Source organism: Drosophila albomicans, chromosome 3 (assembly GCF_009650485.2).
Source record: "Drosophila albomicans strain 15112-1751.03 chromosome 3, ASM965048v2, whole genome shotgun sequence".
In the NCBI taxonomy this organism is placed as follows: Eukaryota; Metazoa; Arthropoda; class Insecta; order Diptera; family Drosophilidae; genus Drosophila; species Drosophila albomicans.
Genome location: NC_047629.2, coordinates 53,642,672 through 53,659,098, shown reverse-complemented (window position 1 = coordinate 53,659,098; position 16,427 = coordinate 53,642,672). Strand labels below are relative to the sequence as shown.

Below are 16,427 nucleotides of genomic sequence, written 5' to 3'. Positions count from 1 at the left end.
CAGCATAAGATAGGATTGGATAGGGTGACATAAGGTAGCATAGGATAGGATAGGATAGAATAGAATAGAATAGGATAAAATAGGATAGAATATGTATAATAGGATATAATAGAATTGCATAGTTTAGGTAAGTATGGGAAAGTATTGAATATAATACGATATTTCTTTAAAACACATCTGATGATGACAAATCTTTTAAACTCTTTTGAAATCATCATCAATGTTTTCATTCTTAATCATAGTAGCTTAACTCATAAAGTTACATGTAAAGATAAGTTCTATCTTTAGATTAATTTACATTAATCATGAAGTCTTCAGTTTCAGTTTCATTTGCATTCTTATCTCAATGTCTTTTATAATCTCCCTAAGCTGCTCATGTCATAAAGATGTAAGAGTCTGTAGTATAGTTCTGATTGTCTGACTTGAGCAACACCTTCCACAATATGTTTTCCTCGTTGGATAAGATAAAAAAAGTGTCTCTTCTTTGTCATATTACAATGTGATGTTCTTAAAGCGGAAGCTGACTAAAGATGAGTGCAAATGGCATTATCTGTAATCGCATCATCTATATAGTTTAGCTGTGAGCTATGGCTATGGAATGGATTGTGGAAAATCTCAAGGAATGTAAAGTGACAGCCACTTCCGTTCTAGGGCTTTTGCAATACTCAAATGTGTGTGTTTTGAGGCAGCAGCTGCAGCATTTGCTTTGTGGCAGCTTTTCCTTGCCGTAATTTCCAACATTCTTCAATTTGGGGTCAACTGTTGAGGGCGCGTGTCTCTGGAAGAAGTCTCGAAGTCGTCAATCAATTAACGACTGCGCAGCATAAAAATCGAGCAAAAATTTCTTTCAAAACAGTAATTAAAAAGATGCAATGTGTGTTTATTTTCTTCTTCTGTTTTGTAAAAATTATAAAAACATTAAAAAACGACAAGAATGAAAAACGAAGAAAAATGAGAGAATGAAAAATATATGTGCTTTTGTTTTTGGGCATTTGATTTTCATTTTTTTTTTGTTTTGTCTTTTGTACATTGACCCAAATTCAATGCGCCATCTTCCCCTCAGGGCTATGAGTGCGTACTTCCTTCAGCTTACAGCTGACCCCCCGATTGGCCACGCACCACGCCTCAAGCTGCTTGCCGCTTGCTGCTTGCCTCTTGCCTCATGCCCCATGCAGCAGCACGCCCCAATTGCGTCTGGTGCCAAGAAAATGCGTCGTTGCTTAATTTCCACACACACACTCATACTCATACTCATACAGCTTTGCCCCTTCTCTCTTTTTTTCCCCCCTTAGACACTTTATCGGTTTTTGAGTGCAGCGACATCAGCAGCAACAGCAGCTTCCTCCGTCTCTGCCTTCGAGTTCCCCCGCATATTCAAATTTAATTTTTCGAAAATTAAAAGCACGTCAATTCAACAGCTGTGCGAGTGTGTGTGTGTGAGCGTGTGTGTGTGTGTGGGCGCTTTGCGATTTATATTTTTAGGTTTATTTTTTATTTTTTTTTTTTTGGGCGACAAATACAACTTGCCACCGCCGCTCATCACTCATCAGCGGCAGCTCTTGGGGCTTGACCTTAGCTCTCTCTCTCTGTGCAACCTCAACTCGCCAACGTCAACGGACGCAGCCAGCGGCAACACGTCTCCCCCTCTTCACCCCCTCTCTGTGTTCGTGCTGTGCGCAGTCGCCAAGTGATTGGTGACCGTCGTCAGCGTCGTCGCAACGGCGCCGCTTGAGACGCATTCAGCAAATACGCCCACAATAAATACACACGAATATGAATATAAAATTTATATGTATTACCAACAACACACACTCAATCGATCGACTCGTATTTTGTGTATTAATGCCGTGTTTATGTTTATTTCATTCATTCAACCAAATTACAAATAAAAAGCGAAATCGAAAACGACAAAACGTGAATCGAAACGAAAACTGAAAAACATGCAAATTGAAAGCGAATTCAGTTAGCTCAACGCTTTAGCGCTCTGACCCAAGCACTCCAACTTGGTCAACACCAAGTTGACCAGCTAGCCAAGAAAAACCACGAGCAACCAGTCAACCAACCAACCAAGCAACCAACCAGAAGATAGCCATTTACGTGGCCCATTAATCGATTGTCAGCAGCGTCGTCATATAGCCTCCCTCTCTTCGCTATCTCCCTTCTCCCCTCTGCTCTCATCTCATCTCTCTGTCTTCCACTCACTCTCAGTGCGTTTCCCTGCGCCCCCTCTCTCCCCCTCGTTGGTCACTTGGTGTCGCTGCCCAGTGCTCACAACCAGTTGTTGAATTATACTCTAATAAGCGAGACGAGCATGCTGAATTTTTAATAAGGGGCAGCGTAATTGAAGTAATGCTGATAATTTAATTACGTTTTGGACATTGTTTAATATTGAAAGATGAATAAACTGGCTTTTATCTGTTGTTTTGTAGTTGATCAGATCTGTCTACAGTGGAGAGTAAAATTGAGAGTATGTTCACGACTCGTGTCTTTTGTCACCCGTTAAATCACAATAAAAAGCAAATTCTATTATATAAATTCTATGGGAAGGAAAATACTAGATGCGTCTCTAATCAATATATTTAATCTGCTGCGGTTTGTAGCAATTAATTTATAGAAATAATCTAAAAATTATCCTGCGTGTGTAATTTATTTGAAGAGTATCAATCTATACTATATAATATTATATATTGTGAGTAGAATACTTTAAGTTTTTAGCTTTTTCTTTTACATTTGTAATTTAAATATTCTATAGCAAAATTATACAGTATAATTATACATTCTGTAGTATAATTATATACCAACGAGAAATTCGAATACAATTCATTCTCAATTTCTATTTCTTATCTTATTTGGTTAAGAAAAAAGCTTACGATTCTTACTCAATTTCTATTTCTAATGCTTCTTTGATAAAGCAAAGATTTAGCATGCTTCTCAACTGCATTAATTGCAGATCATTGCATTATAACTTTGCCAAGTTTTATATTTCGGTATGATTCAGTATTTTTTCAGTATTTTATACCTGTTATCCGTCTGTCTATATAAGATATAGAGCTATATTTGGATAGAACTTTTTAAAAAAATATACCGAATATACATTTTGGCATGTTTTAGTATTTTTTCAGTATTTTATACCCGCTATTTATCTGTCTGTCTGTAAGAAATTAAGCTAGATTTTTTTCGGGACAGCAGTTTTTTAACCAATATACCAAATACATGCTTCAGTATATTTCAGTATTTTTGGTATTTTAATTTGGTATGTTTAAATGATAATACCGCACTATTTTGATTCTAAGGAAAATAAAACTACTCTTATTTTTATTTTCGTTTTTGCACAAATAGAAATTAGAATTTAACTTCATATTTTTATCAAATGAATATACATATTTCATAAGTGATTTTTTCTTGCATTCCCTTACTTGCATTTATAATAATCACTTAACTTCTGGTTCAACTTTCGATCATATAAATTCATAAATTATTGTCATCACGATATTTTCAAAACATTAATAGCCAGCACAAATAAAAATAAACTATTTTACTTTATTGAAATCGCTTTCTATAGCCATAAGTTGTCAGAGTCAATAAAATATATTTGAGCATAATAATCAAACACTCTCGAGGCGTGTTATCGATCATTATTTACTTGTTAATATTCATGGCCATTCACTCTTTGATTGAGGCAGACGCATTTCCAAAGTATTCACATGTTTACAAACACAAACACACACTTGAAACGAAGTCGCAATCAATAAATGCATTTTCCATGTGAATCAACAATTTCTATTTTCAAAGTTGATTTAACAGGCGTAATCTGGAAATTGAAACCCAGCTTGTTGTTGCCCCGGATTACAAACATTCGAGTGCATTCGAACTTCGAGCAGAGATTTTTACTTGTGTGTGATTTCTAGTTACTGACTATTTTGTAGCCTTTGTAGTTACTGCAATTGTTGTTGTTATTTTAGTTGTTGTTAGTTGTGTTGTTATTGCAGTTGCAAATGTTGTTTCTACTTAGTTGCTCGTATTATGACTCTCTTTGGTGTAACATAGTTGGCTGTTTAGAGAGTTGAACCGAGCTGAGTTTGAGTTGAGTTGTTGTTATACCCGATACCCATAGGGTAAAAGGGTATTATAACTTTGTGAAAACAGGAAATGTATGTAACAGGTAGAAGGAGGCATCTCCGACCCTATAAAGTGTATATATTCTTGATCAGCGTCAACAGCCGAGACGATCTAGCCATGTCCGTCTGTCCGTCTGTCCGTCCGTCCGTATGAAACACTGGATCTCAGAGACTATAAGAGATAGAGCTATAATTTTTTTTTCGACAGCATTTGTCATGTTTGCACGCAGATCAAGTTTGTTTCAAATTTTTGCCATGTCCACTTCCGCCCCTGCAAATCAAAAAAATCGAATAACAAGCGTAATTTAATATTTCAATTTGGTATATTCAATAGTAACTATAGTAGTTATGATTCCTGAAAATTTGTTTGCGATCAGATAAAAATTGTCGAAGTTATTAAAGAAATACTTTTGTATGGGCAAAAACGCCTTCTTACTAGGGGTCTTAGTTGCTTTGGCTGACAATCTGGTATATTGTGCCGTCTATGGTATATTTCGAATGCGGTACTATATCGATATACCACATATACCATTTGGTATATTTTGTAGTATTTTTTGCAGTATATTTGGCATTTTTTGAGAATAATACCGCAAAATATATGTCTTTTATTCAAAATGGGTAGCGGGTATCTCACAGTCGAGTACACTCGACTGTAGCTTTCTTACTTGTTGTTTTTTGCCTGCCTGCCTGCCGGACTTGTGATTATATTACACTGCAGTGTCGACTTGGTTTTGCGGTATAGAAATCATCATCATAGTTGCAGCAGCAGCATTGAGAGCAAACCTGGGACGATGATTGAGTTCAACGTGTTGCCGTGGGAAGACAAACAAACATAAACTAAACGTTTATATCGATTCACAAACAGACGGACATCACCCACAGCTGGAGGAGCAAGCGAGTCTTTGCACATGCTTGTTGCATGCCACATTCATTGGCACTTTCATGAAAATTAAGTTAACGTTAATTGCGTCTACAGCACCCCCAACACACACACACACACCTTTACTCTTTGCTGTCTCGCTCTATTTTAATTACGCTACCCAATTAACACAGCTTCGTCTCCTACCTACCTCCCTCCTCCACCCCCTAACTCTAGTCTAGACGTGACAAATTGAAGCAATCGCTTGATTCCCGAAATGTTTTTAAAGTCTCAATTCGTGTTTGTCATATTAACAAAACATGCAACAGACTCTTCAATAACTAAGCCAACAAGCGCCCCCACACACACACACACACATACACCGATATATATGTAAATATACATGGTCCAAAAACAACATCAAGGCAACGCAGATTTTTCCTTGTGGCCGCCGCGTCGCAAACGCTCTAAAAATAGAGTTTAACAAACTGTAAAAGTATTCATTCCACCACATACAACGCACCCAAAAAAATAGCAGCAACAGAGAAGAAGATGAAAAATATATACTACAGTGGAAACACTCACGAGCGCACTCACACAATGACACATTGGGGATGACGCGTTGATGCAACCAAAACCGCCTCCGTGTGTGTGTGTGTTTAGTTATGGCTGTTGTGCCCATTTCATTTCTCTCATTCTCATTCTCTAGAAAAGTCGCTTGCAATTTTTCGCAAATATGCAGCACAACAAAATCTCAGCACACTTTTCCTACGCCTAACGAAACGTCATCGTCCTGTGGCGCTCACTTCAACTTCCCTACCTTCCTCTCTCCTCTCCTCTTCCTTCGCTGCAGGGCCTCTCTTGAGGGCTCTAACTGCAGCGCGAAGGGAGTGCAGACTGAAGACGCGGGGGCGGAGGCGTTTTGCATGCATCTTTCCCAGTGGAACAACGCTCGGCCCAATGGCATTTCTTTCAATGCGTTTTTCTCCTCTTTGTTCTTGTGCAGCGTCTGTTGAACTCCTGACTGAAGCATCTTCACTTTGAGATGCAGCTTGAAAGCTGCAAAATAGCTTCAGATTTGAGATGGGAAAACTGTCTGATATACCGAAATATGTACAACCAATTTTAGTAACTAAACTTTAACTTTGAAGTATATTCTATACTTTGAACGTTTGGTTATCAACTGAAATTCAACTTAACTTTATTCATTACTTTGCAAGTTTAGTTATTAACTTAGAATTTAGTAAACTCAATTTCAGCTTAACAGATCTTGAGTTGACAAGCCAAAAATCATATTCCAGAATTTATAATCTATATCTTCTTTTCAATCTAGAATAAAACTTTTTTTAATCAAGATTTTAATCTTAAAATAAAAAGTCTTTAATCTTAAAATAAGATGTTTTTAATCTTCAAATACAAATTCAGCACACAAATTTTGACTCAAGATTTTTTCAACCTAAAATATTTCAAGATTGTATTTTTTGTCTTCAGATCGAAAGAATCTTAAATCAACATTTTTCAATCTATGTTAGATTTATTTCTCTCTGTGTAAGATTTTTCAACTTAAAATATTTCTAGATTTTATTTTTTGTCTTAAGATCGAAAGAATCTTAAATCAACATTTTTCAATCTTGATTTCTCTCTGTGTACTAAATGATTTAAGAAAGATCATAGAAGCCAATACTAAAGTAAGAAATGATCATTGAAGCCAATACTATAGTAAGGAATCAACAAGTTGTGGCATATTTTATATTTCTAATGAGTTCACAATCTATGCATATAATTAAGATACAAGAGTTTTAACTTATCTACTCGATGGCAACAATTCAAGCTTTAGAATTAACAAGCTCAACATGTTCGTGTCTTAGATAAGTTGTCAATATCGTATATCAATATCTACAATATACTTCAAGTCTATCAATATCTTATATCAATATCTACAATACTTTTGTAGTCCATGGCAAACTAAACTTCAAAGTTCTAGTTAAAGATTAATTTCATAAATTTGAAGTAGGAAAATCCGATTTAGCAGCCAACAATTATCTCTTCAATGAAGTTTCACCGACAAAACTATCGAAGTTTGAAAACAAATCAACAAGTTCCACTTCTGCCATTGTCATACTTTCATGGCAATTCTAACGCAATCTCCTGCTTTGTGCTCAGTTTTCTACAACAATAAAAAAAGCAATTGAAATTGATAAGTTCAAGTGCAAATAACGCAGCTATCTAATAAACGAAACACTCATTTCCACACCCAACTGGCTAATCATTATTACTCGGACAAGTGCAAGAAATTGAAAAGATAGTAAAGTAGAAAGATAATCTAATTAAACTCGAGTTGAGCACGTAAAAAAGTGCTTGATTAATAACATGCTCATAAAAGTATAAGAATAAAACTGATTTAACATATTCTAAACTATAATTAGCTCAAATATTAAGTTGCAATTATGTCGTAATCTGAATTTAAATAACAAATGAATAAAACTAAAACTTATTTAACATATTCTTAACTATAATTAGGTGGAATATTAAGTTGCAGTTAACTCGTAATCTAAATTAGAATAATAAATGAATAAGAATAAAACTTATTTAACATATTCTTAACTATAATTAGCTGGAATATTAAGTTCTCATTATTTTGTAATCTGAATTTATTTTGCAGTTAATGTAGAGCATTTAATAGTCCTTAATGACTTCGCCATGCGATTTTATAATGTGTCAAAGACCGTGTTTTGAGGCGCCTCCACCCCAAACTGCAACATGAAGTGCACTGAAGTTGCATGCCCCACTGCAGCCTCCCTTTCCCCTTCCCCCCTCTGAATATGCGCGGCTCCCTCCTGGTGTGCTCTTTAGCGTTTGCTGACTTTTACACAGTTGACAAAGAACGACAGAGAGAGAAGCTGAGGGGGAGACAGAGAGGGGAGATTGGCATGGTTGGCAGCTGCTCCATTTATACAAATTTTGCTCGCTGACTGACAGACAGACATCTCCCTTTTTCCCATTTTCCTCGAGAGAGAGAGTCGACTGCTTCTTAGGAATGCAATTCTTGATTATTTATTTATCATAATTAGCTGCCATGAGCAGCGAGTGCTAAATTTGCAGTTACATTCAGTTTAAGTACTGCACCTAGCTAATAACTTGTCATCTTCTTGGCAGCTGGATATAGAAAATTCTTTTGCTTTTTCCAGCCAGACACACACACAATTTGCCTACTCGAAGTTGGTCTGCAGCTTCATTTCCATTTTCCATTTTCATTTCGAGTTCATTTCGATGATAATTCTGTGAGTTGTTGTTGTTGGAGCTGCTGCGCTTTTGTTTACACTTGAAGCATTCTTTGGGTTTGTTTTGGCTTCTCATCTTTCAGTTTGTTTGTCTTAGCTTCAGAGGGGAGCAGCAACAACATCGCAGAGAGAAAAGATACAACTCAACAATTTTTATCTAGTTCAAAGTTGCATTTCTGATGCGTCGTTGTCGTGCCACTAATGCGTTTGACCCATTTCAATTGGGGGGCGTGCACCCGAGAGCATGTTTCTTTCTCTCCCACACTCCAAACTCCACTTGTCTACACTCTCCACTCTCCACAGTGCAACGTGTCCACTTGTCGCTTCAAAAATTAATCCATGAGAAGCGCATTCACAAACTTTTGAACTTTGTTGTTGAGTTTTTCTTTTGCTCTTTTTCACACAATCAAATGCACAAAGAAACTGCCAAGAGGAATAAGGTTTATTTTCTTTCTTGTTGTATTTTTTTTTTGTTGTTGTAGCGGTGTCGTCTCACAATTGCAGTTTGCAGTTTGCTGCAGTTGCCAATTACCGCGATGTGTTGTTGCTGCTGCCGATTATTAAATGCTTATTGCCGCGCGTCTAGTATTTGAAAAGCGCGCTCGTCTATTCAAGTCGACATCGAAGACGAACTCGACATCGAAGACGAAGTCGAAGGCAAAAGTCTCATTTGGGGGTAACCTCGCTGTGAGCGTCAAGTGCTTATTGTTGTTTGTTGGCTGGTTGCATTGCATGCAACGGGGCCATAGAAAGTGCAGACAGCAGTCGTGCAACCAACCACCACCCCACTGCAACACTTCTCCCCTCCCCCTGACACTCCCACCTACACTGCAATTGCTGACACTCGAGCACGCACGCAGTCAACGTTCGAGGTTTGAGGTTTGAGGGAAAGGAGTTCCCAAAAGAAGTTTTCAATTCGTCACTTTTTCTGGGTTTTTACTTCAATACATGTCTCTTGTTCACATTCAACTCGACGCCACTCGATGCCATGCGATGCAGCCATAAAAAAGAACCTAATAACGCCTGGGAATTGTGCGCTAAAGTGATTTATTATTGATGTCAGCCAAGGGTTTGTTCTTTGGATTAGAAAGATATGGATTATCTTCTGATAACAGACAGTTTTATTTTATTCTCTAAACTATTTGTTAAGAAAAGTCTCTGAAGTGTTGGGCAAAATCTTTTATGGTTTGATTGAAATTTAATGCGAGTGATGATTTAGATTGAAAACCTAATTAGTAACCAATTAGGATTTAGTCTTAAAGCAGCTTTAGACTATGATACAAAACAAAATTTCTTGTTATTATTTGTTTTTTTTTTATATGTTTGATATTTTTCTAGTAACTAGTGAAGTCAAATGTTTTTAGTGCTATATTTAAATTCAGTCATGAAATTCTTAGGGAATTATTGAAATAATTAATTAGAACCAAATTTTATAGAAACGCCTAAAGCTAAAAGCTATTGAATTGACTGAATATAAGAAAAGATTGCCTTAACAATAATTTTTTTAAAATATTTAAATAAAAAACAGTAATTCGCATTTAATTTGCGCAATTGAAATTCTCTATTTATCGATAAACTAAAACATCTGTATAAATGAATTGTTCCAACTGAGCTGTGATTCAATGAATAATAAATATTACGTTGTTATCGCTTGAAATTAACTTAAAAATAGACGCTACGGTTTACCAAATCTATTTACATTAATTTAAGTTTAACCCTAATGAGTAACTAATAAATTGGCATGAAATAAGAATTTAAATTAATACATAAAATGTACATTGAAGAGATTGCTTGACTAACTCCAGGGGCATTCATTCTTATAATACCAGATTATTACATTATTGATACAATACTCATTACTGGGAAGACAAGTAAGTGAAGTTAATTGGCTCAACTACTAATGCGTTGGCAATTAGTCCGCACACTTTTCTTGCAGTGTACAATTTTCGAGCTGGCAACGCTGTTTGCTCTCTCTTTGGCTTAGGTTCGCTCTCTGAGCGTTGCTTTCTCTATCTCTCTGGGTCTCTTTTTGGCTTCACCCCGATTTTGGCAAATAAGGGTGGGCAATAAATTGCCCTAAAGTCTCTTGCCCTCTTGCGTCGTGCATCTTAAGGACTCCTCAGGCACTCAAAGCTGTTGTTGTCGTCCTTAGCAAACATTCCGGATTCGCTTTGCTCACGTTTAACCCAAAGGTATTGTGAACAAAATGTGTGCGACGGCATCCAAAGCAACCCCTAAAACAGCCACAGAGAATGAGAGAGAGAGAGAGAGCGTCCCCCCTTTTGGCGCTCCAATACTCTCTCACGCATTCGCTCTCTCTCTCTTTCTGGTTTATCAATAGCTATCTCGCTCAGTGACTGCGCTCGGCAAATTGTTGTTAATGGACTCGTTTTGCAGTTTTAATGATTTTTAATGCGCGCATAAAACTATTTAAGCGACAATTACTCAATGCAAGCGAATGAACTGAAGTTATTGGCCTGGTCCAATCAGCAAGTTGGCAGTACGACCAACAGAGAGAGAGAGAGGGAGGCAGTTAATTGACAGCAGCAGCTGTCCTGCAATGCAATTGCTGTGTTGCATAGCTGCAGTTGCAAATTGCCAAGAGTCTCTGGCAAAGGGACACGACACGACACGAGTCGAAGCAACCACCCGGCCCAAAAAGTAAATGAGACGCAGCCCGAGACGCGACGAGACGAGGCGAGGGAACATAGGAAAACAACCCGCACTCACATCTGTTCCATCTGCCAAGGGTTCTTACTCTCTTTTCACTCTCTCGGAGGGTCGCTCTCTCTCAGTTTTGCTGAGCAGTTGACGCCGCTTTGGCTCTGTCGACGCCTTTAGTAACGCTCCCAGCTCAGTAGCTCAGGAGCTGAGCGTAGCAGCCCCGTTGTAGTCAGTCTCGCCATACAGTTAGCCGACGTTAGTTTTTCGCCAGACGCTTTTCCGCCTAGCAACATTTTTCACATAAATATATACATCAACTTATTGTAGATCCCATGTAGTAGAGGCGCCACTTAGCGCTAGCTCTCTAGTGTTCTAGTGTTTTTCTCTAGTGTCTAGTGTGTCTCTAGTGTCTAGGGATCCCTCTGTTGAGATACAACAAGGTATCCTCGCGAGTGTCTCTCGGTGTCCCGTTTTCAGTTGTATTGTATTGTTTTTTGTTTTTTGTATTTGTTTTTTCGTACTTTTCGCAAACGTCCCGCCCCCCGCCTACCTCCGTCGCTGTCGCCGCCGCAGTCGCCTGTGTATGTATTCGTTTGTCTGCGGCCAACCCCGGCAAATACATCGCCATCGTCGTCGTCGTCGTCGTAGTCGTCTCTTGTCGCCCTCCTTCTGCCCCGCTGGGCGTTAATAATGCGATGAGATTGCTGCTAGTATATATGGCAGATATATATGTGGATTATAAATACTCGCTATAAGTACATATATGTAGTTTAATCGCGAAATTGGCTCAAAAGTGAAGTGAAATTTTCTTTGCCCGCTTGCGTCTCTATTGATTTTTTCTACTACTACTTCGACTACTACGTGTATCTATCGCTCTGGTGCCAAAGTGTTGTAAACCGTCCATAAAAGAATCAGAACCTAGTTCCACAGTAACCAAAAAAATAATCAAACAACAAACAACAACAACAACAATTCCGTTTCATTAGACACTGCCCACATTGCACTGAAGGGTCGCTGTCTGCCTTAACTAGCACGAAACTGAAACCCCATAAAACACAAATACATATATATTCTACGTACGTATATAAAGGAAGTTATTTATCTATACACAATGAGCAGCTATACGGCCGCCCAGTACTACAAGACCACCAATATGATTACCTCCAATGAGATCTACTGGTAAGTGGAAAGTCCTTATCCTTATCCTTTTTTTTTCTTTTCTTTTCCTTAACTTGCGTTGCACTTGTGGGGCATCCTTCGTTCACGAAATTGCTCCAGCTGACGCCCCCGCAAATGCGTCTGGCTGCCGGCAGTTCAAGGTTCGCCTTGACGAGGTCGCTTGTGACGCAATAAACGCCTACACACAACCATTCGCATCCATCCCACCGAAGCTGCAGCAGCTGCGGCAAAAATCAATGACATCTCTGCTGTTTGTGTTTCTATGATTATTCCCCCAACTCCCTCTGCCCACACATAGTTTGGGCCCCACCCTCCAATTGGCCCACACACGAACTTCCATCTCTCTTGTGGGGATAACAACAAAAGGCAGCGACGACGACGCCCACCACATAAAACACCCACACAACAGTCCCAATGCACAATGCACTATTTCAACGAGTTGAATTGGATTTCATTCAGCGCAAAAGTAGGCAACACTTTTATAACCTGCCCACTTGACAGCTGCAAGTATGCTACACTATTATTAGTTACGCCGCAGCGCAAAAGTATGCTACGATTTTTTATTGCTGCCGCTGCTGCTGCTGTGGAATGTGAGTTCGGCAAAGTTGTGACAACTTTATGATGGAAATAGTCACAAAAATTGTGTTAAGTAAATACCTTTTGTGTGCAGTTAACTGGCAGCCGGATGTGACAGGCTTAGATTATTTCGAAAGCCCATTCAATTGGAAACAAAAATCGATTATTTTGGCATGAAAATAAGCTGATATCCTTTTTCCGTGCACGTTCACAAAATATATATGTATGTATATGTATTGGACATGTACATTTGCTAGCTGACAGTTACATAAAAAGCATAGCTACTAAAGCCTTGAACTCTGACATTTTGGCTACAAGCACATGACACACATAAGCACATTTGCATATATTTGTTCGATAGATACAAGTGCTGCTCGCTGCTCGCTTGGTCGTAGTTGTAGATAGATACATAACATACTATGGATACAGATAGTACTAGTAGCAGACGTAACGCTCAGTGACTCCCACGATGAGACACGCGCATACAAAATTCCATGATAAACACGTGATTATATGTACATAACTGTCAATAGGTCTTTCGAGTCAAATGCAAGTGTAACAGCGACTGACAACCATTATCATGCACTTGTTTCTTTACGACAATCGTCTAATTGGTGTATAGCATTTCCGCGGAAAAATAAACTATAAACCTTAGGGCAAATTGATAGCACAGCGAAAGACGTGTGCGATATATAGAAGCAAACCCCGATTATTAATTCATAGTGCAGCTGGAATTGTATATTGTACTTAGACGTTGTTAAGGGTTAAGGGTTGTGATTTTTGCTGCCCTATTTCTTGTCTCGATAATTGCAGAAAATTGAACTTAATTATTGTTAAACAATTTGCATAACAAGCTAATTGATATGTACTGTAATTGAGTTGGCTCTCAGTTTTGTTTAATATAAAGTCAGTATCTTTTTCTTTTTTTTTATTATGCTTGCGTCTTGCGATACGGCCATGACTGTTTTTTCTCTCTGCTTAAGCTGGCAATTATTATAATTATAACCACTTTTTTTGTTTGGTAATAATCAAAGTTAAAGTACTACAAAACAGACCTCAATATTAGCCATAAATGACATAAAAGTTATTCACTATTTGTCCATAATAAAATCACAAAATTAAAGCCAATAAGGAAATGCACGCTTCACTGCAAACAAAAACAGATAGACGAAAGACATTAAACCAGACTTACTCATCACGTTGATAAATCACATAAAAACCAAACTAGATTTCACATTTGTATTGCTATAACAAAAGTCAAACTAGTTAAATATATACTATGTGTATACCTTGAGTTTTCAAAAGAGTGCAAAGAGTTCATTTTGCATATATCTACGGAACGAAACTAATGGAAGTTAGCACATTAATTGTGTACTTAGTTAGTAGCTGCTATTTAGCATTTAATCATCTGACATGTGGTTCAAGTGATCTTTCAGCAAGTCTCTCCGTCTCTCTCTCTCTCTCTTCTCTCTCTCTTTTTGTATCTGTTTATCTATTTGTATCTGAAGTTTCAGCGCCCAGCTTTTGTTCCGAAAGTCATGCTATTTAAATATATTATTCCACTTGACTTTATTGCCTTTGTCTCGCGATGCAAATTTCAAGTTCAAAGTGTGCCTTTAATTGCCTCTAAATGATCTGATCCACGTGATCTAGCTTTTTCACTCTCTCTCCGAATACTTTTAGCCATCGTTTGCTAATTGAAAGTCAGGCTTTTTTTTATTTGGTGTTTTATCAATATGAAATCGGGCTGCGATTTCTTTGGCATCCGTCGGGGCGGTTTTAGTAGGCTTCTGGGTTTGTAGGCCTACGCAAATGTATTTACACATTCAGCCGAAAAGTCGACGAAGAGCATCAAGAAAGCATCTAAATTAACAAACTGAAAAACCAGTTAAGAAGAGTTGCAAACCAACCAACCGGCTGACGTCATGTGTGGGTAACGAGGCGGCTGGCAGGAGGTTGGCGGAGGTGTTGCCTCAGTTTTTTTTCTTAGCTGCCGGTTGCCGGTTGCTACAGACCAGTTACCAGTTCTTGTAGCTGTTGTTGTTATTGCCACTTCCACTCTTGTTACTGTTACTACTTGTAGTTGTAGTTGTTGCTGTTGTCGTCCTAGTTGTGTGCCAAATTTCTGGAGTTCCAGTTAGTCGCAGTCGACGCCGTTGATTTTGTTGCTGTGGACACATCCACAATGTATGCAAAGCACAGCAAAAGCAAAAGCAAAGCAAAGAGAATCACAACACAACAAAGCCGAGAACTTAGCCGAAAAGTACTTTGCCGTTTTGCCCTGTAATCAGCGGGCGTAAAAATTTGCAGTGTATGCGATTATTAGAGGCTATATGACACGCTAGATAAAGCTCGATACATGAGTTTGTATGTGTGTGTGTGTTTATGGGAAATGCCAGAACAAAGAACTTGTTTAATGTTGATAAGCCACAAATGATCGATTACTTGCACTTTGGCATTGTTTACGTCTATCGATAAATGGCGCATATCGATCATTTATTGTATTTGTAATAATCCATCAATTTAAGGGGTGTGAAATGAAAGCAACTAAAATGTTCAGGAAAAACTGTTTTGAATATTTTCAAGTGGCTAATTGTACTACATATTAAACATAGTAAAGATTTATTTACATGTTTAATTTTGAATGAAAACTATTCTTTAATATTAATGCAGGTATATAAAATTAGATCGATAAATGGCGCATATCGATCATTGTTGTGCGCGACGTAATTCATCAATTTAAGGGGTGTGAAATGAAAGAAACCTAAATACTTAAAAATGATTCTTTTGAATATTTTCAAGTGGTTAATTTCACTAAAATTTAAAAAGAGTAAATATGTATTTACAAGTAAATGAAAGTAGATCGATCAATGACACATATCGATCATGTATTTGTAATAATCCATCAATTTAAGAGGTGTGAAGTAAAAGCAGCTGAAAATATTTATAAGAGATTCTTTTGAATATTTTCAAGTTGTTAATTTTGTATGAAGAATATTTTTTAATATTCATTGAATCGGAATGTAATGCAGGTATATAAAATATATCGATCGAATGGCGCATATCGATAATTTAAGAGGTGTTAATAGCAACTGAAATATTTATAAGAGATTCTTTTCAATTTTTTCAAGTGGTTAATTTCACTCAATTTTGAATGGATGAATGAAATATGTGTACATCAATGTTAATTACATCTGCATTTTAATTAAAGTGTATAAAATTAGATTAGTTAGTGATGCATATCGATCATTTATTATGTCTATTATTTATCAATGAAATGGATGAAAAGTTGAAGGAACAGAAATGTAAAAAAAAAGTTTTTTTTTTAATATTTTTATTCGACACTTTTCTTCATAGGAGTAAATCGATGAATTTCTAATATAGATCATTAATTATATATCAAATTAAGAAAACTGATTTTTTTAAATTCTAAATAATAATAATAATCTCATAGTAATTTGATTTATTAATGAGTTATTAGTTCCATTAATTTTTTAGCTTCCACATTTTACTTTCTAAATACCTATTTATTCTCGTCACTTATTCTATTTTTGCTGATCATTATTTTACTAATTTTATATATTAAATGAAATTGCAGCTTTGCACGAGCTTAAAGTAATATGTTATTTACTTATTATACAATTTCACTAAAAGCGATGCGAAAAAAAAGTTATTTTGAATGCTTTATTTTCCCATGACAGCAGTTAAAAGTTGAAAAGTGATTTACTAATAGCTTTTTGAGTAGTGAGT

The 16,427-nt window shown here is 37.1% G+C and overlaps 1 protein-coding gene across 2 annotated transcripts in view; it reads left to right on the top strand.

Annotated features, from left to right (window-relative positions):
- LOC117572595 (IQ motif and SEC7 domain-containing protein 1) overlaps nucleotides 1-16,427 on the top strand; it is a 47,144-nt gene that overhangs the window by 8,319 nt on the left and 22,398 nt on the right. The window contains exon 1 of one of the 2 annotated variants that reach the window (XM_034255505.2): nucleotides 11,366-12,101. The exons of the other annotated variant lie outside the window; for it this stretch is intronic. Within the exon in view, the coding sequence (XP_034111396.1) occupies nucleotides 12,034-12,101 (68 nt within the window). The 5' untranslated portion in view covers nucleotides 11,366-12,033. Of the gene's footprint in view, nucleotides 1-11,365; nucleotides 12,102-16,427 lie in introns of those variants that run through there. 2 annotated transcript variants of the gene reach the window in all.